Source organism: Vanrija albida (assembly GCF_041260175.1).
Source record: "Vanrija albida strain AlHP1 chromosome Unknown contig_2, whole genome shotgun sequence".
Taxonomy (NCBI): Eukaryota; Fungi; Basidiomycota; class Tremellomycetes; order Trichosporonales; family Trichosporonaceae; genus Vanrija; species Vanrija albida.
The window spans coordinates 406587-425988 of NW_027191421.1; the positions used below are offsets into that span (position 1 = coordinate 406587).

Consider the following 19402-nt stretch of genomic DNA (forward strand, 5'->3'; position numbering starts at 1 on the left):
TCGTCTAATCCCGAGCAGAGGGGCTGCTGGGCATTGCCTGTGGACACGTCGGCCTGCCATTTCCACTCTCGCTCCTGCCTCTCCGCCGCAACCAGCAACAACCTTCGCCGCATCCATATTCCTCTTACGCATGAATTAATCGTGTGCGCATTAAGCATGCAGCGGTGAGCATGACGCGAGAAAATGTTGGGCCGCTTCGGGAAAGACGGTGGGAGCACGCCGCAATCTCGAGAGTGCCGACTGGCGAGCTCACTGCTCTGCTGCATGCACGCTGTTTGCGCCGATCGATCCGCGCCACAGCGCTCCCAAGCAGGCCGCAAGCAAAAAGCAACCATTCGCAGGATAGATCGTGCCCTCACTCGAGTCGGTGGGACCGCTTTTCACCCGAACCCCAGAGGCATCCGAACTCAGAACCTCAAGCTGTTACACACGAGAGAACGCAGTCCCCAGCCCCTGCCCCACGAGACGTTGCTTGTCTGTTGTTTGTTTCAGCCGTTTTGACCTGGCACCCTGGGTCAACGTCCACGCGACTCATCCACTTGCCTAATGCACCTTTCTGAATGGGCATTGACGAATGGACCTTGCCTATGTAATGGAAGAGGAGGTGCATACCAACACGTTGGCATCGTCCGACGCAAGTGGAAGATTTCCGGCGCATCGGGTTCATACCGCCCCCCAACTGTGAGCGCTGGATCGGGAAGCAACGCGTACACTTAATTCACAAAGGTGGAAGGGTACGGCGCATTAAGCAACACGCAACACGCAGGCTGTTGGCATCGGCGCAACCGGCATCGCAGCAGGCATAGAAGACAACTATGTACGGAACAAGCATCGGCACGACAAGCTTCCCAGCCTCCACCAGACGCGTAACTACCGGGCGCTAGCCACTCCTCTTTACAGTATGAGTCGGGAGACCTAAGATGCATCGATTTAGGCGACAGGAATGAGTCGAAGACCAGTGCGGTCAGGCAGAGTTTGCCTGTCGTTGGTATCGCTTCGGGCCGCGGTGCGGAGTGACCGCACGATGCTGCCCTCTTGCTTTGGAACGGCTGCGAGGGGATGGATCGGGTTGGTTGGCTCAACCTGGAGAGGTGGGATATGTATACCGCTCATCCCCAACGGCCCCAACAGCGCGTCTGCGCGTGGACGCGAGTGCTGGCGGTGCAAGTGGCAGTGGCGACAAGGTGGCAGGAGTAGTGAGAGTAACAGGAGTGGCTTCGAGTGACAGCACTCTCCATACACGAATACGTACTCTCCCAGACCCACAAGCATAGACCCTCGACTTCATGCTATGCATCCAACTCCTATGTAGCCACAGTCAGCTCTCCTCAGCATACCTTCACTGTCGCTTGGCCAACAAGCCGCCGGAGCGAGGTGCCACACAACGTGGCCAACAATTTGCCCCCGCTCGTCGCGTCGCGCTCTCACCGCGCGCGGCTTGTTGTGCTCGCTTTCTGGCCATCTCCCTCCTTTGCCCCTTTGCCCTCATCACCCACTCCACAATGCAGGTCGAGTACGAAGACGACGCACACCACAACCACGCCGAGACGAGCTCGGCGGCGCACGCGCCCCCCGCCGAAGGGGAGCACTCGGACCGCGAGGCCGAGGAGGAGGACGGCGAGGGCGGAGAGCGTGAGTAGCTGGGTGTTCTGCGCCCTTTTCATCCAACCCAAGGCCCTGCTCACACCGCCAGGCCCGCAGAAGAAGAAGCGCATCATCAAGTCGCGCCAGTCGCTCGCTGAGAAGAAGATCGGCACGACGCTCTTCCCCCTCTCGCGCATCAAGCGCATCATCAAGGCCGACAAGGAGCTCGACATGATGAGCTCTGAGGCGACGTTCCTCGTCGCTGTCGCGACTGTGGGTTTGCAAATTTGGCACTTGACTGACCCGCCAGGAGTACTTTATCAAGCACTTCATGGAGGAGGGATACATGAAGGCGCGCCTCGAGAAGCGCCGCATCGTCAACTACAAGGACATGGCCAACGTCGTCGAGCGGTCCGAAGAGTTCGAGTTTCTGAAGGGTACGTGGCGCTCCAGCTGGTGCGCGCAGCGGCAAAGATGTAATCTTTGTATCAGAATCGCTCCGAACCACAGGAGGACAAATCTTCTCACTGAGCCGCTGCCGCCTCGCCCCGCCCTATCCTCGAGACTCGCTCACACGGCCCAGACGTCATCCCGCTGCCGATCACAATGTCCGAGGCGCTCGAGCTGCGCAAGAAGAAGCTCACCCAGGCCGACGAGAGCGAAGAAGAGGAGGAGGAGGACGAGCCGCGCCCCGGGCCCTCGCGCGCGCCCAGGCGCAAGTCGGACTCGGGCGAGCGCGAGAGCGAGGCCGGCAGCGGTGCCGGCGACCGCAACGGCGTCTCGGTGCCCGGCCTCGGCGACCTCCCGCCGCTCGCCCTCTCGACCAACCCCCTCTTCCCCAACGCCATTGTCAAGCGCCCGTCCAACACGCACGCGCGCGCCGCCGTCCCCCAGCCCGCAAAGCCCGTCGCCGCGCCCCCTCCGCCCCCGACGCCGCGTGTGCACACGGGCAAGAACGCTCCGGTGAGTTTACAGCGCACACGCACACGCAGCGGCAAGGATGTAATCTTTGTATCAGAATCGCTCTGCAGTCGACCCGTCGACGAGGAGGACCAATCTTCTCACTGAGCCGCTGCCGCGTCGCTTTGCTGCAACAGCGCTGACAACCACAGTCGACACCACACAGCCTCACGACGCGCTCGGCACGCCGCAGCCTCAACAACCAGCAGGTGCAGCAGGCCGACCCATCACCGTCCAACAACCGCCGCGGTGCCGAGCCCATCGAGATTGACTAGGCAGACGAGCGACGAGCCAGTAGCCAGCCACAGTATCATTAGCAGCCAGCCGGGATCACACTGTACCATGTAGTGTACGATATGCATGAGGCAACGAGTTGCCAATGGGGTATCATGGAATGAATGTGGCCGCGGGGGCGACAAATACAACTGTAAAGTGGGATGCGGCGGCGAGTTGCAGGGTGTAGCCGGTGTAGTCGAGCTGCCCTCGCTGCGACCACGCGCTCGCGTTATACAGATGGACAGACGTAGATGGCTACAGGGTAGCTCAGGCCGTGACGCCCTGGGTGGCCGGCGCGACGGGGTTGACGAGCGGCGGGACGATGGGGCCCGGCTTTGACGCGCCCGAGACCGAGCCGCGACCGCGGGGCTGCGCGGGCTGGGGGCGGGCCGCGAGCGCCTTTGTGAGCAGGTCGGTCATGCTGAACTGCTCGTACGACGTCGCCTGCCACGGCGACGCCGAGACGAACGACAGGCTGTCGCCAAAGGCGCCCGACGCCGACGGCACGGGGGTGCGGACTGGCGCGGCGGCCTTGGCGGGCGTGGCAGCAGCTGCCTGGGCGGGCGGGCTGCCGCCGACCGACGGCGTCTTGTGCTCGCTGCCGAGCGCGTACGACGCCGTGCGGACGCGGTCGCCACAGATGCGGGTCGCGCGGATGAGCTCCTCCATCTCGCGGTGGCCGTCCTCGTCGAAGCGGAGGCCGTCGTCGCCGTCGAGGGCGAGGCGGCGCTTCTTGGCCGCGGCCGCCTTGCGGTCCGCAGCGCTTAGAGTCGAGCCGGCACCCGAGCCGCCGCCGTTGGCCTTGGCCGCCTCCTTGTCCTTCTTGGGGACGGGCTCCTTGAAGTTGGGGTTGTGGGCACGCTGCCACTCGATAAAGAGCTCGTCGTACGGGCGCGTACGGCCCTGCACCGCGCGCTTGGCGCCGACAGTGTGCGTCTTGCACGTGAGCGAGCGCGAGCAAGGCAGCCCCTTGTCGTTGATGACGCCACACTGCCTGTCGTAGTCGAGCGGGTTGGACGCTGGGGCGCGTCAGCACTGCTCCTGCCGAAGGGCGTCGCCCGCTGCCGCCACTCACCACGCTGGCGCTTGCGCTCCGCAATCGCCTCGCGCTCCTTCTCCTTGGCAGCGCGCTTCTTGAGTCGCTCGTGCTCCTTCTGCAGTTTTTTAATCTCGCTCTTTTTCATGTGTTTCAGAGCGCTCAGGTCGAGCTCGTCGTCCGAGCCCACCATCTCACGTACGTCGGCGTGGAGCAAGCGCTGTTTCTTCTTTGACGGGCTCGCTTCTGGCGAGTCGGACGGAGAGACTGGCCTCGTCAGACGGATCAACCAACTGCCACTCACCCTCGCTCGCGCGACGCTTCTTCCCACTCGGGTCGTCGGTGCCGGCGCGCACGCGCTTGTCGGCCTTGAGCGTCTTCTTCACCGTGAGGGGCGCGCCGTCGAGAACATGAGAGCAGATGCCTGAGCGGTTAGTGTGCGTATTGGCCGGGCCAGGGCCGACAGGTGACCGCCAGCTGGCGGCAGCGTCGCGATGGCATCCATCGCCACGCTCCGAAAGCCAAGCAGGCTCGTCTGGCACCTGCGGCCCCAAGCCGCCACTCACGCCTGTGGTCGCCCGCGGCCCACTCGAGGACGTTGCGCCCGCAGCGCGTGCAGCGCACGACGCTGCGGCCGGGCTCGGCAACCTCGAGCGGCTGCGCGCCGTACATGTGCATGTCGCGCTCGGGGAGAAAGTCGCCCGGCGGGCGCGGGTGGGCAGCGCCGGAGCCGGGCACATCCTGGGCCACGGGTGGCGGCGAGGTCGCAAACGCAAAGGCGGGGCGGGCGGGCGAGTCGCGCGCTCGCAGCTTGAGCGCCATGGTGCTGGGTGTGCTCTCGCGGGCCAGAGCACGGGTGGATGCTGCCGAGGTGGACGGCGGCGGCTGTTGCTGAAGGAGAGTGGTGACGAGTGGTGGTTGGTGGCTCGGACAAATGCGATCGACACTACGACAATGGCGCAAGGCGGGGGCGATACAAGAACAACAATGAGAGAGTGGGGAGGGGAGGGGGGAGAGTGGTGCTGGTGCTGCTGCTGGCGCCAGGTGCTAGAGCTTGCCGCTCTGTCGCTCCTGTTGTCGGTGCTGCTTGCGGCGAGGTGCTCGCTGTCGTTGTGGTAGTCGAGAGGCGACGGCCCAGCAGACGCGGGCCGGCGGCGGCGGCGGCGTAGACGGGAGCAGAATGAGGCCAGGCCAAGCAAGGGACGGAGGGACGGCGTCGGTGGGCGGCGGTGATAAGGGTCGGTACACATCATTGTTCGGGCACCGTCGTCGCCACTCTAACGCCTGTCGTCATGCATGCGTGATGGGGCGTGGGTGGGGACGCGCAGTGTGCGCGGTGTGCGGCGTGCGGTACAGCCCACAGCAGCACGCATGGATGCATGCAGCTGTGCTCGGCGCTCATCTTGCTGCAGCGCTGCAGGCTCATCAACTGCTCGTCGCCGCTGATTACCAGGAGCAAGCTCGGAGATTGGAGGTTTGTCTGATGCACTCGTCACGCCCAGAAGCATCAACCACGTGGGTGGCCCTGTCGCCCCGTCGTCCTGCGTCGTCGACCTGCCAGGCGCCAAAGTCAAAAGGCGTGCAGCCGATCCAAGTCGCGCAAAGTACGATCCGGCACGACCGCCGACGGCAACCACCGACCCAAAGGGTTCCAGGGGGCGGGCGAGGCGGGCGAGGGGGAGAGCGACGGGCGACGGGCCTGCCCCGCGCGCCGTACCACCGGACCTGCGCCGTGCCTCATTCCTCCCTGCCGCCTCTGGGTTCTGCCCGCCCGCCCGCTGGCACAGAGTCCCGACGCCAGGGGCAGCAGCCACCTCCGGCACGGCACTCACTGTACGCGCTGCACGGCACTGACTCCTCGATGCGTCCATGCCGCCCGCCGCGCCGCGCCATGCCTCGACTTGCTCGCCCCTCGATTGTCGTTTCCCATCGTCCCCAGAGACTGCTGCACTCACTCATTTATCAGTTACTTGCCCCGCATCCTCCCTTCTCCACTACCACTCCCACCCCACACACACACAGCACAACAATGAAGGCCACCCTCGTCCTCGCCGCCGCCGCTGCCACCCTCGTGTCGGGCGCCAACGGTGAGCCTTGCCCTGCCCAAACACGACGCCCAGCTAACCCCCCCAGCCGCGCTCACCATCCTCGCCCCCAACTCGGCCACCGTCTGGTTCGCCAACGACACGGTCCCCCTCAACTGGACCTCGTCGCCCACCGACAACTTCCCCTTCCGCGTCTTCCTTTCCAACGGCAACGGCCTCCTCCCCAACGCCCAGCAGCTGGCCAACGAGCGTGAGTGTGTTTGTTTGCGGCGGGCCCGGGGCTGGAGGAGCGAGTGGTGGCCATGTACCTTGCTCGCGCGGCGGGGAGTGTGGGTGGGCGACGTATCGATCGCGCAGCGGGGCTAGCGAGCCTCCTCCGAGCCCAGCGAGGGGGAGCAGTGGCGGCCTTGAGCGCGATCGAACCCCCGCGTGACGCACGCGCGCACACGGGACGGCCCGGAGATGGCGACGGTAGTCGTCACCCCCCGAGTCCGAGTCGCCCACGCGACGGGGACGGCGACCTCCTGGCTTGCTTCTCGCGGCATTCACGGCGCGCCCTGTGCGCCGTGCACCAGTCTAGTCTCGGCCGCCGCATCATCCTGACCAGTACTGACGTCGCCCCAGTCACCGGCACCCAGGACTACGCGCGCGTCCTCCTCCCCCAGATTGGCTTTGGCGAGGGCTTCATCGTGACGTTTGTCAACACGACCAACACGTCGCAGATCTTCGCGACCTCGGAGAAGTTCAAGATCGAGTCGGGCATTAGTATGTCGACGGCTTAGACGCGGCGCTGACAAACCAGAGGCCACCTCGACCAACCTCCAGTCGCTGGCCACGACCGCCGCGTCGCAGCCCGCCATCCCCAACTTCACCCCCACGTCGGCTGGCGCGTGAGTCGAGCGAGCGAGCGCACGGGCACACCCCCATACTGACCAAAATAGCGCCTCGGCCAACCCCTTCGCGTCGCAGTCGGCGTCGGCCAAGCCCAACTCGGGCGGCATCGCGCTCGGTGCCTCGGCCCAGGCCGCCGGCGTCGTCGCCGTTCTTTCGGTCGCTGCTGCTGCCCTCCTCTAATCTCGTACTTGCGCGAGATTGGGGAGTCGAGGAGTCGCGCACAGCCGCAGACGCGTTTCGAGCACGCTGGGTGCTTTGCCCGGTCGTGCTACATGGACAGTTTTCGCTTTGCTCCTACCCACTCTACCCGTCAGTCTTTACCTAATATGCATAACATGATGTGTTGTGCGAGATGGGGGCGGGTTGCAGTCTCGGTGTCGAGTGGAGCGGAGTAGAGTCGAGTGTTGGGTGCCACACGAGCTGCAGCTGGACGTCGTGTGGGCAGTGGCATCCAGAGAGCAAGCCGTGCAGGATGTTCCAACGACCATGTCCCCCCCACCCGCAGTGATCTGCAGCAATCAGTGACCGTGACGAGCACGAACTCGACGTCCCCCACGCGACTCTCCTCGTTAGTCCCACAGCTGCACACGACCGACGGTCCTAGCTCGCCTGCGGCTCGCTTGCTCGCTGCTCGCCGCCCCCACTAATGAAGCATGTGAATCCATCCTGTTCGTACAAGCGTCCCCAAGCGACCCCACTTAGGCGGCGTGCTTCTGCTTGCGCGACTGGAGCTTCTTGAGGTAGAAGTCGAGCTCCTTGCCCTCAAGAATGTAGCCGTCGGCGCGGCCCGACTGGCCGGGGCGCGACGAGATGATAGCGAGAAGACGACCAGTCTTGAACTGCTGCTCAAGGTGGATGTCGAGCTTGGCGTCCTTCTTGCGCTCGGTGAGCACACGCTGGACGTGGTTCGACTTCTTGACCTCCTCGGTGGGCTCAGCGGCGGCGGTGCCGGCCTTGGCGCGGAACGCGGGCTGGGCGTAGTGGGCCTCGTACCACTGGCGGAAGGGGGTGGCGTCGATCTCGATAACAGCCGACTTGACGAGGGTCTGGGTACGGAGGAGCTCGTTGTTGGTGGCGTTGTAGCGCTGTGGATGTGTGAGCAAAGTTTTGACGTTTGCGTGTCTGGGTTGGGAGAGGGCAAAAAATCACTCCCACAGGCGCTGCACGTGCACGCCGTCGGCGCTGTCTCGTTCTGCACCCCAGCAGCCCTCTTTTCCATCCCAGAGGCTGGCCTCATCATCCCCCGTCGGCGGCTGAAAAGTTTCCACCACCGGCCCATCCCAGCCCCCCAATCCTTGCCCTCTCCTCTCCCTCGCATCCCCGTCTGCCTACTCACGACCTGGAGGAGACGCGTCTTGCGGGTGATGGCCTCCGAGCCCCAGGCGAAGTTGCCAGTGTCGAGGCGGAGGGCACGGTACTTGGTGTTACCACCACGGGTGCGGACGGTGTGGACGCGCTTCGAGGTGTCGAGCTTGGTCATGGCGGGCTGGCGGCCGAGCTCGTGCTTCCTCTTCTTGCGGCTGGCTGGGTTAGCTCGACTCCAGGCTCGAGCTCGCCGAGCACAACTCACTACTGGGCGCGGCGGGCGCCAGACGCCGAACGCTTGTGGCGGGAGTCGCGAGTGATACCCATTCTGGAGGGGTGGTTAGCTCGTCGTCGTGGTCGTCGTCGTGGGCCCGCTCGGCGCGAAGGTGTCGGTCGCTGCCGTCGTCGGGTGTCGAGGGTGGTGGCCGGGGCTAGACACTCACTTGAAGTTGTCGGACGAAGAAGAGTGGACACACGCACGAGTGGGAAGTAACAGCCAGCGAGCGGCCGTGCCAGTGCCAGGGAGTGGGCGCTGGGGGGGAGGGGGGCTGCTGGGTGGTGGTGCGGCTGCAAGCCTGGCAGTCCAGCGCGGAGGCTTCTGCTATGGTGGTCGCCTGGCGGGCGCCTCACCCTACAGCCATTTCGAAACTGCAAGCTGTTCGCGGGAGCAAATAAGTGCCACAAAGGGTTGTCTGCGAATTACCGAGGCTGGGTCGGACTTAGAGCGCCATGTCGCCGATAGTTTCGCAGAGTGCCTGATCGCCCTGAGGCTGCGATGACGATCAGTCGTCCGAGTTGGCATGGCGCTGGAGGCTGCAACCGCGCGCCGTCATGCAGTCATCAAGCACATGCATACATGCACACTGTACATCTCCCGTATGCAGGCCCTGGTCTCGGCGTTGGGTGGGAGCGACGCGCTGCTTGCACTCGTGTCGACTGGTGAGTCTCAGTGTGCCGAGGATTCCAAGCCTGCGAGCCAGCCGTGGTCGTGCACGGTCAGCGACATGCATTCTGCCGGCGCCTCGTCCAGCCCTTGCTCCTATCAATCGCAACACGCCCGACGTGCTCAGTCGCCGCCTTCGTCATTCCAGCAATCTCGACGCGACGGCGCCGTGCGCCGTGAACGACAGAGCCACACCCACGCAGCGGAACCAAATCGACCAGGCAGTGTCCCAGCGTCCAAGCCCGTGGGCCAGATTTTGAATACGGAGACCCCAACATCGTCACGCCTCTCCTTCTCTCCTCCCTCTCCTCCCTCCAGAATGCAATCATAACAATGGCCGCCACTGACTTCAAGACGCACTTTATCGAGGCCGCGATCGCCTCGGGCGTGCTCCTCTTCGGCGAGTTTACGCTCAAGTCTGGGCGGTAGGTCGGGCCACGCTGCGGCGCACGCACGCCCGCTCATCCCACAGCAAGTCGCCCTACTTCTTCAACGCGGGCCTGCTGTACGACGGCAAGCTGCTCGCGGCCACGGCCGACGCGTTTGCGTCGACGATCCAGGGCTCGCTGCCCGCCTTCGACGTGCTCTTCGGCCCGGCGTACAAGGGCATCCCGCTCGCCGCCGTCACGGCCGTCGCGCTGGCCAACCGCGGCGTCGACACGGTCTACACGTACAACCGCAAGGAGAAGAAGGACCACGGCGAGGGCGGCGTGCTGGTCGGCGCGCCGCTTGAGGGCCGCCGCATCGTCGTCATCGACGACGTCATGACGGCCGGCACGGCGATCCGCGAGAGCATCGCCATCATCAAGGAGCAGCGCGGCCAGCTCGTCGGCATCGTCCAGCTCGTCGACCGCCAGGAGCGCGGCAAGGAGGGCACGAGCAGCACCATCCAGGAGGTGGAGCGCGAGTTCGGCATCCCCGTCGTCCCGATCATCAACTTGACCGACATTATCGCGTACCTCAAGACCAAGGGCGGGTACGAGGCCCAGGTTAAGGCGATCGAGGAGTACCGCGCGCAGTATGGCGTCGCGGCGTAGGGTGGGGCGTGCACTGTATAGAGATGAGATTGGTTAGCTGTGGCTGGGGCGCGTCGCGGGGAGCCTGGGTGCAGTCTGGCACGAGAGACGAGGCCGAGCGAGGCCGAGGCAAGGTGCCACCTCTGATGAGCGCGAGACGAGTCAGGCTGCCTGGACGAGACGCAACTGCCCAAGCTGGCTCGGCCCAGCGCCACGCGCACCACTCTCTCGCGCACATGCTAATGGCATACATACACGACACCCCCTACACATGCCCGTCCATCAGCCGGCCCCAGCTCTGCAGCTCGGGCCCCATGCCCACGCCCCCGTCGGCGCGGAAGTACTGCACCACCTCGTTGGGGCTCAGCACCGAGCGCACCTTGGCGAAGCGGCGGCCAGCCGACGCGGGGCCAGCCGGCACCAGCAGACCCAGGGCGCGGCAATGGTCAAAGCCGCGGTGGAGCAGCTCGATCGGCCAGCGCGCGCGGCCAGAGCCGACGAGACGCGTGCGCGCAAACTTGAGGTACTCGTCCTCTACCTGTGCCAGGCTGAACTCTGCGCGGCCGGCCAGCGCGAGGTGCTTGCCGATGATGAGGACGCCGAGGGCCGGGTGCGGCAGACCCTTGAGCTTGGCGTTCGCGAGCCCCCAGCCGGCGAGCTCTGTTTGGTGGAGCGCCGAGAAGCACAGGACGGGGACTGAGAGAAAGTCGAGCTGGTCGCTCAGCACCGAGGTGATCGGGCCAATGAAGGGGCGGTACAGGATCCGCACGTCGGTCGTCAGGCCGGCCAGCCGCTCGAGTGCCGTCGACACCTTGTCGTTGTCGAGTAGCATGTCGACGGCGAATGCCCAATCGCCCATCCACTTGCGTGTCTCCTTGTCTCTCTCGTCGTCGGCGTTCTTCTCCCACGGCACGAGCGCGTGCCGCAGGAGGGCGCGCCAGCCCAGGCTGTCAGGTGCGAGGGGCGAGGCCACGCGCCACACGCGGTGGGAGAAGCGCGACTTGACGCGTTTCTCGAGTAACAAGAGCGTGTCCTGTGGTGTCAGACGGCGCTATGCTGCACACTCACAACTCGACATGTGACGCCAATCACGGCGACCCCTCGCCCGGTCGTCTCCACTGGGCCAGTCTGCACGCTCTGCACCACGTCAAGGAGGCAGTACAGCAGGGCCTGGCGCGCATGCTCGGTGAACAGTTCGAACTCGTCGATGATGACGATGATTGCGCGAGGCGATGGCGCCGTGAGGAGAGCCAGGAGGTGACTCGGCAGCGTGGTCGGAGCGTACTCTCCTTGCTGGTTCTCCTCTTCGTCGTCGTCCTCATCTGGCGCAGCAGCCTGGCCCGACGCCTCGGCAATCTGCCGCCCCATCTCGCGGATGGCCTTGCGGTCGTCACTCTGCGCGAGGCCGGACAGTCGGACGATGATGGGCGCGTTGCTCGAAGTTGAGGGCAGGAGGCTGAGGGCCCGCTCGACCGTCTGGTGGGTCAGATGAATCCCCAAACCACACCCACCTTGGTCTTGCCCACGCCACGTGCGCCAGTGACGAGCGCGCTGTTGCCCTCTCCGCGCTCCACGGTCCCGCTCAGCAGCGAGACCAAGCCCTGCAGCGCCTCGTTCGTCTCCTCGTCGACGAAGGGCTCGGGCGCAGCGCGGGAGGTCAGCGTCGAGAGGATGCGCAGGACGTGCGGGCGCGCCTCGGGCTTGAGTGGCTCCATGCTCGCGCGTGCCGATTCCAAGGGAACGTCGTCGACGCGGCGGGCGCGGAGCTCGTCGTCGTCGTCATCCGGCTCGGCGCTGGCCACCTTGTCCTCGGCCTCAGCCCCCTCGGCCTCGTCATCTTCCTCCTCCTCCTCCTCCTCCTCCTCCTCCTCCTCCTCCCCACCATACCTGTCGGCTGCCGGTCCAATAACGCGTCCACTCCGCGTAAGCTTGGGCGCTGACGCATCGCCTTCGAACGTAAAGTTACGCGCCTCGCGCTGCCGCCGAAGTCGCTCGTTGGCGAGGAACGCCTCGCGCGAGATGGCGGGCGATGAGCCGAACACGTCGTCGTCAAAGGAGGGGAGGTGCGAGTCGTGCGTGCTGTTCCCGTTCGCTGTTGGCGTGGACGCCACCTTGGCGCGCTTGCTTGACGACGCGGCGGCCAGGCTCTCGGCGACGCGCTTGGCCGACTTGCGCGCGCTCGGCGGCGTCGTCGCCGATGTCCGTGGTGTGCCGCGCTTGGTTGGCGTCGTGTCGGCCTTGGCAGGGGACGATCCGGCTCCCCGCCGTGTCCGCTTGGACGGCGTGTCGTCTGCATCGTCGCTCTGTTTTACTGGCGAGCGCGCCATGGTGTTGTTGTTGCTCGTTGCTGGGTAATGTCTGGAATCAAAAGTGGAGGGAGACATTGCATCAATTGATTTCAGCGACGCGAAGATATCAGGCACGGCTATGGGCGGGCCTAATGGAGATATGGCATTAGGCGCGCCAAAGAGCCCACGCTGCACCTCCCTCCCAACCCCGCGCATGCGGCCGATTCGAGCGCGCCAACCGACCGACCCCCACAACAACATTGCATCCTTCCTCGTACTACACTGCATAACCACACACCATGGACATTGACAAGCCCCTCGACGACCTCATCTCGGCCAACCGCAAACCCCGCGCGCCGAAGGGTGCCGGCGCTGGAGCTGGCGCCGACAGGGCCAAGCCCCGTGTCAGCCGCGACAGGCGCGACGCCGCGCCGTACTCGGTATGTCTACGCCCTTGTCCCACACTGATCCCCAGCGCCCGCCGCCCCGATCGACCGAGGACAAGTGGGTTCACGACGCGTACGAGGGCGGCTCGCGCGGCGGCCGCGGCGGAGGCGATCGGCGCACGTCGGACCGCCGCGAGCCCGCGCCGTTCGTCGGCGCGTCGCCCCGCATCGAGATCTCGGGCCTGCACTACGAGGTGACGGTCGACGACCTCAAGGTAGGCTGAAGGAAAGGGGTGGAAACTGACAGCAATAGAACATCTTCACCGAAGCGGGCACCATTGTCCAAGGCCCCACAATCCGAGTAAGCGTCTTGACCTGACCCAATCGTCTGCGGAGACTGTCGGCCACGATCGCGTGCGGAAGAACGACGCACTGATCGGCGGGGCACGCCCCCGTCCTCGGTTTACGTGAAGGCGGCGAGCGGGTCCATTCTACATGAGCGGAGAGAACTGAGCTCATGCTTGTCTTCTTCTTTGCTTTGCTTGTGAGTGATCCTGGGGAAGGGCCGCGTTGACCCTGCAGCTAGTATGACCGCTCTGGCCGATCGACTGGTACTGCCACGGTCGAGTACGCCTCGGCCCAGCAAGCCAAGACTGCCATCAACAAGTTTGACGGTGCCATGACCAAGGGTGAGTTGGGGTGGGGGCATTCAAGGGCTGTCGTGGCGTCGGCGTCCTAGAGTCATGCGTTGCTGTCCGACGTGACCTGTGATGACCTGGATTGAATGCTGACGTTGCAGGACAAACCATCACCATCAAGCCGATCGCCCCCGCCCGCCCCCGCGAAGAGAAGGGCAGCAAGGACGCCGGTGGATCGGGCGGCTCGCTCCTCGCCCGCCTGGGCGGCGGCGGTGGCGGTGGCAAGGGCCTCGAGGGACGTGTCGGTGGCCGTGCCGGAGACCGCGGCGACCGTGGTGAGCGTGGCGACCGTGACCGTGGCGACCGTGAGCGCGGCGACCGCGAGCGCAGCACGCGAGGCCGAGGGTAAGTGGACGGTGGTGTCGCCTGGCGAAGGCTGCTAACACGGACTAGTGGTGGACGTGGCGGACGTGACGCGCGTGGCGGTGCGCGCGGCGGCGGTGGCGGTGGACGCCGAGGCCCGGCTACGGCCGAGGACCTGGACAAGCAGCTGGACGGGTTCATGAAGCCTGCGGACGGCGCCGACGTTGCCATGGCTTGAACGGGAGGTGCTTGTTGGCGGAGGTGTGGGGTAGTGCTGGGGCTGCTGCGGCCCAAGACGGCGGCTCGGTCGGCACGGTCGGGGCTATCTATGGATTCAATGATCTGCATGACGTTTGGAGTGTACCGCCCCACTTGGCGCCGAGGACGAGGCTGGCCGAGGAGCAGCACATGCAGCATGTGGAAAAGCAGTGCTGCAAGGTGTTGGTTGCAGTCTGATGTCAGGTGGGGTCGGTCGGCTCCAGGAACCAGGCACACCAGGTGGCAGTCTGCGCCAAGCGTCATCAACTTACCCGCGCTCTGTCTGATTTGGCGCTGCTCCTCTGCTCACTCCTCCCTCACCCGCTAGCGCCAAGGTCAGGCGCTCGCTCTGCGCCAAGAGGGCGGGTCGCGCAGCCCCGCACCGCGACTCATGCTTGTCAGACTTGAAGCGCGATCCACCCCGAGCAAGAGGTTGCCGGCTCAGGGGCGCGTGGCACTTTGCACCGCATCGTGCATGCAACACTCCACACGTCGCGCGTACATAACAGCTGCCACCTGCCACCCGCCACTCTCCCCTGCACACAAGCACACAAGCACAATGACACACTTGGCCCAACTACAGCGCCGCGCGTGGCTGCCGTGCGTCGGCGCGCTGCTCAGCTTCGTACGTCCCCCCTTTCCCCAGCTAACCCGCAGGCAATGTACGCGTGCAACCTGCGCGTGTTCAGCGCCGCTGCCTTCGGCGTCATCGCGATGAACCGCTCGCTCGACCCCTCAACAGGGCCCATCGACCGCAACCGCGAGCACCAGGTGTACATCACCCGCGTCGTCGCCTTCATCTGCACCGGCTTCCTCATCACGCCCGGCGTCGTCCTCGTCGCGGGGCGCCGCGGCGCCGTCCTCTTCGGCAGCGTGCTCGTCCTCCTTGCTGGCGTGGTGCAGATCGCCGCGATCCAGTACGTCGCCGCGGCGTTTGCGGCGACGGCCATCGTCTCCATCGGGCACGGGATCGCGCTCCCGTCTGCCCTGCTCTATGCTGCGGAGCTAGCGCCGGCCGCGTCCCGCGGCCGCATACTCGCGTTCGGCAACGTCGCGCTCTACACCGTACGTTTGGCCCCTTGTTGAGCTGACCCCAGGGCTTTCTCGTATCGTACTGGGCTGTTTTCGGCCTCGGCTGGGTCGACTGGGTAGACCGCATGTGGTCAGCGTACCGCGCCATCGTCTCCATCATGTTCCTCTTCGCGCTCATCGTGCCCGTGAGCATGCTGTTCGCGCCCAACACCCCGCCGCTAGGGCACGACGGGTACGAGGCGCCGCGCCCGCTCGCTGTGGTGCGCGCGGCCGGCTTCCCCGCCAAGCGCGTCGCGATTGCCGTTGCGCTGAACGTGTTCGCGTCAATCAACGGCCACAACGAGATCAGCTGGTGGTCGAGCAGGATCTACATCTACGGCTTTGGTAGGAGCCGGACCGTCGAGCCCCAATTCGGCTTCAGCCTCGACGGCTGGATCATCAACTCGGTGCAGACGGTGATCGGCTTGCTCGGAGCCGTTGTCGGCCTCCTCCTCATCGACAAGCTCGGCCGCCGCAAGCTCCTCATCATCGGCTCGGCCCTCCTCGCGCTGTGGATGGTCACCATCGGTGGACTGGGCGCAGGGATGGGCAGCAATCTCGTCCTCGACGGGATCAGCGGCGAGAGACCAGGCAACTTGAGATCCTTGGCCATCGGGTGGGCCGTCGTTGACAGTGTCGCCGACCTCGCGTCCGCGGCGACGTGGGAGGCCGTGACCCTCGTGTACACTGCCGAGATGTTCGCCCCCGCCGTCGGCACGTGGGCCGTCCCCATGTCGTTCATGACGCACTTTGTCGCTACTGCCATCTTCTCCGACCTCGCGTTCGAGAAGTTTGGTGAGAAATCCGGCACGCACATGTGTAAGTTGGAAGACGGGGGCCGCGCGGGCGTGCTGACAGCCCAGTCTTCTTCTTCTTCGCCCTCAACATCCTGTTCGGTCTCTTCGTCTTCTTCTTCCTCCCCGAGACCAAGGGCGTGCCGCTCGAGAACATGGAGCAGCTGTTCGCCGGCCCCGCGAGGCAGGCGCACAGGCTTGACCTCCAGCAGGTCGACAGCGACGACAAGCGCAGGGAGCCTGCGGCGTGAGATGGGCCCTGTGGCCAGATTCAACGGTTTATTGTATTTGTAGCAGCGAGCTTTTAACTTGATTTCGAAGCCAGCTTGTGATGCAGATGCCAGGTAATAACTTTATGCAGTGGGTTGGAATATTGCGGCGAGGGTGTTGGTATTGTTAAGGTCCAAGCGAGGCAGCGAGGACATGCGATGGGCTCAAAATCGCAGAACCCATCTGTAATCTACCTGTGCATCACAGTCTTCCTTGTGTTGTCCTCGTTTGCCTCGCTGTGTGGTGGAAGAGAGTGTGTTGTCTGGCGTGCTGAAACCCACAATACGCCTTTCTGCGCCGCCCGCCACCACACGCGCCACTGTCACCTCTTACCAGCCGCAAAATACTCCCGCTAACTCTAATCTCTAATTTGATTCCGTCAATCACGATTTTGTAATCGCATCGGCTGGTGGAGTGAAATCCGAAAGAGTGGTGCTTACGGCGTCGCCCACCCAGGCCATCCACCCAGCCAGGCCCACCCTGCCCGCCCTGCCCACCCACCACGCCGCCGTCGTCGTCGTCGAGGCAATTCCTTTCCATCTCGACTTCGTTCCATCATCATCCCTCCCGATACCCAAGCCTCATATCCTCTCTCCCCTCCTCTCCCCACCCCTCGACTCTCCCTCGCGCCTGTCTCGCATCGCATACCGTCTCGCTCTCTCGCTCCTGTCACCCCCCGAACCGTGTTTGTTGTCCCCCCAGCACTGGCCGCCCTTGCGTCAACACAAACAAACCCACTACCACCTTCCCTCCCGCGAGGCGTAAACAACAACCATCCAACACACCAAACGTCAGCCCGGCGCAACGTTGTCCCCCCTCACTCGTCACTTGGAAAAGCACTCGCACCACGACCCCTCCTTACATGCTCATGATCGGCGACTGTTGATTCTCGCGCCGTCTTCGCTCGCCCCCAAGCCCCCGTCCAGCCTCCACCTCCACTCGACCCCTCCCAACCACCCCGCTGTTTCATCTACCGCTTTCCGCTCGCGCGCTCCATGTCGAGCATCTACGACACCGAGTTTTCTCGCCGCATACGATCGTCCGTCTCGACGCCGCCCCGCTCACCAGCCAAGCGCGCCCCCCATGTCAAGGAGCGAGATGTGTTTGGCGACGTCGAGCGCACGAGGAGTCCCCGCGGCATGAGCCCCATGTCGTCGGTCTCGGCGAGCAAGGGCAAGGCCGTGGCAAGAGATTATGGCGACAGGTGAGTTGATACACGAGGGAGAGCGGGTAACTGACAGCCAGGTTCATCCCCACTCGAGATGGTTCAGACCTGCACGCGGCCTACGCCCTGTTACCCGACTCGTCTGGGAACCACGACGGCCCGTCCAAGCCACGGCAAAGGAGGAAGAGCGGACACGGGCAGTGCACTGATGCCGAGGCTCGCCGTGGTGGGTTGTTCTCCTCGACGGCGTGGAAACATTGCTGACGAGATGTGCAGAGGAAGTCAATGCGACGTTTTCTCACCTCCTCAAGAACGAGCTCTTCCCCGTCCCCCTGTCACCATCTCGGTCAGCCTCGCCCTCTCAGCGGCCACAGCCTTCGCCTTCCCGCCATGCCCAGCTGCGGCGGCCCATCACATTCAACGCATCCAACCTGCCAAACTTGCCAAACCCCAATGTCCCAATCTCCAGTGCCGGCACAACACCATTACACCACCATCCCCCGCCCGGCGTATCGGGCGCGGGCGATCGCGCTGACCGCGAGCTATCACCAGCATCACACCTTCCTCCTCTGCCCCTTCACGCACCGTCGACGCCAACATCAGGAAACAGCCGCCCTCCAGGGGCAGGACCGAGCTCATCGCAACACCGCGCCCACCAGTCTCAGGTCGCGCTGACCTCTGGTTCGGGTGGTGCTGGCGTTCGTACACCCCCCAGCCGCAAGTCGGCCTTCTCTCCACCACCATCTGGTAACCATGGATCCCCCGCGACCCCGTCAAAGAAGAGGATCCTCAACTTCTCGTCGCCGGCGTCGAGACGAATGGCGCAGCTCACAAACGGGGGGAACCTCGATGACATGAATCACGACCGGTATAGCCTGAGCCCCGTTGGCCGTGACACGCAGCGAGTGCTGCTTAGCCCACGCAAGAGCGTCAGACAAATCTCACGCACGCCGTTCAAGGTTCTCGACGCGCCTGAACTTGCCGATGACTTCTACCTCAACCTCGTTTCGTGGTCCCAGTCCAACATCCTCGCGGTCGGCCTCAACAGCTGTGTCTACTTATGGAGCGCACAGACCAGCCGAGTCACAAAGCTCTGCGAGATGGCTGGCAGCGGTGTCGATGGTGAAGACTGCTCGGATACGATCACTGGGCTGGAGTGGACCAACAAGGTGAGTTAGCTGCCCAACGCCGGGGATTGTAGCTGACGTTCCAGGGGAGCACAATAGCCATTGGCACCAGCCACGGTTCGGTCGAGATATGGGACGCCGAGTACTGCAAGCGCATCCGCACAATGTCTGGGCACACGGCACGCGTCGGCTCGCTGGCGTGGAACAACCACATCCTGTCCTCGGGCTCGCGAGATCGCACCATTCTACACCGCGACACTCGAGCGCCAGACCAGTACATTCGCCGCCTCTCTGGACACCACAAGCAAGAGGTTTGTGGTCTCAAATGGAACTTGGACACAGACCAGCTTGCCAGCGGCGGCAACGATAACAAGTTGTTTGTCTGGGGCGGCACGGATACCCGCCCAACATGGCGCTTTGGCGAGCACCGTGCGGCTGTCAAAGCCATCGCATGGAGCCCTCACCAGCGCGGCGTCCTAGCCAGTGGAGGTGGTACGGCCGACAAGAAGATTCGATTCTGGAACAGTCTCACCGGTGGCCTCGTCAGCGAGTGGGATACAGGTTCGCAGGTGAGTTAGCGGGGTTGTACGGGTTCTAACTCCCCAGGTCTGCAACCTCATGTGGTCCAAGAACTCGAACGAGCTGGTCTCTACCCACGGCTATTCTGGTGGACCTGTCCAGAACCAGATCCAAATCTGGAAGTACCCATCGATGACTCAAGTCGCAACGCTCACCGGCCACACGTATCGTGTGCTCTACCTCGCCATGAGCCCCGACGGCCAGACGATTGTGACTGGCGCTGGTGACGAGACGCTTCGGTTCTGGAATGCCTTCCAGAGAGGGAGCGGCGAGGCGCCGTTGAGCCTCGGAGGAGGGCAGCTGAGTGGCCTGAACCCGTTTGCAAAGCTGCGGTGATTGCGGCTGTGATGAGTGTGGCCGCCGTGTGCACGAGATTGGCGGGTGTTTGCATATACACACTGTAC

The 19402-nt window shown here is 64.4% G+C and overlaps 9 protein-coding genes across 9 annotated transcripts; 6 read left to right on the top strand and 3 right to left on the bottom strand.

The window, feature by feature from the left end:
* Positions 1-1502: 1502 nt before the first annotated feature.
* Positions 1503-2819, top strand: Q8F55_001789 (uncharacterized protein; the record flags this gene model as incomplete). The annotated part of the gene is made up of 5 exons (XM_069350404.1): positions 1503-1632; positions 1694-1857; positions 1895-2021; positions 2168-2547; positions 2697-2819. The coding sequence occupies 5 exons, from the start codon at positions 1503-1505 to the stop codon at positions 2817-2819; spliced, it is 924 nt and encodes a 307-aa protein (XP_069210790.1).
* Positions 2820-3087: 268 nt separating this feature from the next.
* On the bottom strand, positions 3088-4678 carry sgf73 (SAGA complex subunit Sgf73; the record flags this gene model as incomplete). Its single annotated transcript, XM_069350405.1, has 4 exons — positions 3088-3839; positions 3896-4123; positions 4161-4280; positions 4423-4678. The coding sequence occupies 4 exons, from the start codon at positions 4676-4678 to the stop codon at positions 3088-3090; spliced, it is 1356 nt and encodes a 451-aa protein (XP_069210791.1).
* A 1207-nt stretch (positions 4679-5885) lies between these two features.
* On the top strand, positions 5886-6975 carry Q8F55_001791 (uncharacterized protein; the record flags this gene model as incomplete). The annotated part of the gene is made up of 5 exons (XM_069350406.1): positions 5886-5943; positions 5990-6151; positions 6526-6666; positions 6704-6791; positions 6843-6975. The coding sequence occupies 5 exons, from the start codon at positions 5886-5888 to the stop codon at positions 6973-6975; spliced, it is 582 nt and encodes a 193-aa protein (XP_069210792.1).
* A 518-nt stretch (positions 6976-7493) lies between these two features.
* RPS8A (40S ribosomal protein eS8) lies at positions 7494-8427 on the bottom strand (the record flags this gene model as incomplete). Its single annotated transcript, XM_069350407.1, has 3 exons — positions 7494-7880; positions 8132-8315; positions 8366-8427. The coding sequence occupies 3 exons, from the start codon at positions 8425-8427 to the stop codon at positions 7494-7496; spliced, it is 633 nt and encodes a 210-aa protein (XP_069210793.1).
* A 949-nt stretch (positions 8428-9376) lies between these two features.
* URA5 (orotate phosphoribosyltransferase) lies at positions 9377-10080 on the top strand (the record flags this gene model as incomplete). The annotated part of the gene is made up of 2 exons (XM_069350408.1): positions 9377-9468; positions 9516-10080. The coding sequence occupies 2 exons, from the start codon at positions 9377-9379 to the stop codon at positions 10078-10080; spliced, it is 657 nt and encodes a 218-aa protein (XP_069210794.1).
* A 244-nt stretch (positions 10081-10324) lies between these two features.
* On the bottom strand, positions 10325-12386 carry ORC4 (origin recognition complex subunit 4; the record flags this gene model as incomplete). Its single annotated transcript, XM_069350409.1, has 3 exons — positions 10325-11092; positions 11128-11535; positions 11571-12386. 3 exons carry the CDS (start codon positions 12384-12386, stop codon positions 10325-10327), a joined length of 1992 nt encoding a protein of 663 aa, XP_069210795.1.
* Positions 12387-12646: 260 nt separating this feature from the next.
* Q8F55_001795 (uncharacterized protein) lies at positions 12647-13972 on the top strand (the record flags this gene model as incomplete). The annotated part of the gene is made up of 6 exons (XM_069350410.1): positions 12647-12787; positions 12823-13008; positions 13047-13094; positions 13320-13422; positions 13533-13776; positions 13825-13972. The coding sequence occupies 6 exons, from the start codon at positions 12647-12649 to the stop codon at positions 13970-13972; spliced, it is 870 nt and encodes a 289-aa protein (XP_069210796.1).
* Positions 13973-14551: 579 nt separating this feature from the next.
* Positions 14552-16108, top strand: Q8F55_001796 (uncharacterized protein; the record flags this gene model as incomplete). Its single annotated transcript, XM_069350411.1, has 4 exons — positions 14552-14617; positions 14650-15057; positions 15090-15882; positions 15927-16108. 4 exons carry the CDS (start codon positions 14552-14554, stop codon positions 16106-16108), a joined length of 1449 nt encoding a protein of 482 aa, XP_069210797.1.
* Positions 16109-17122: 1014 nt separating this feature from the next.
* On the top strand, positions 17123-19334 carry CDH1 (substrate-specific activator of APC-dependent proteolysis; the record flags this gene model as incomplete). Its single annotated transcript, XM_069350412.1, has 5 exons — positions 17123-17331; positions 17373-17518; positions 17569-18461; positions 18506-18988; positions 19026-19334. The coding sequence occupies 5 exons, from the start codon at positions 17123-17125 to the stop codon at positions 19332-19334; spliced, it is 2040 nt and encodes a 679-aa protein (XP_069210798.1).
* Positions 19335-19402: the final 68 nt, after the last annotated feature.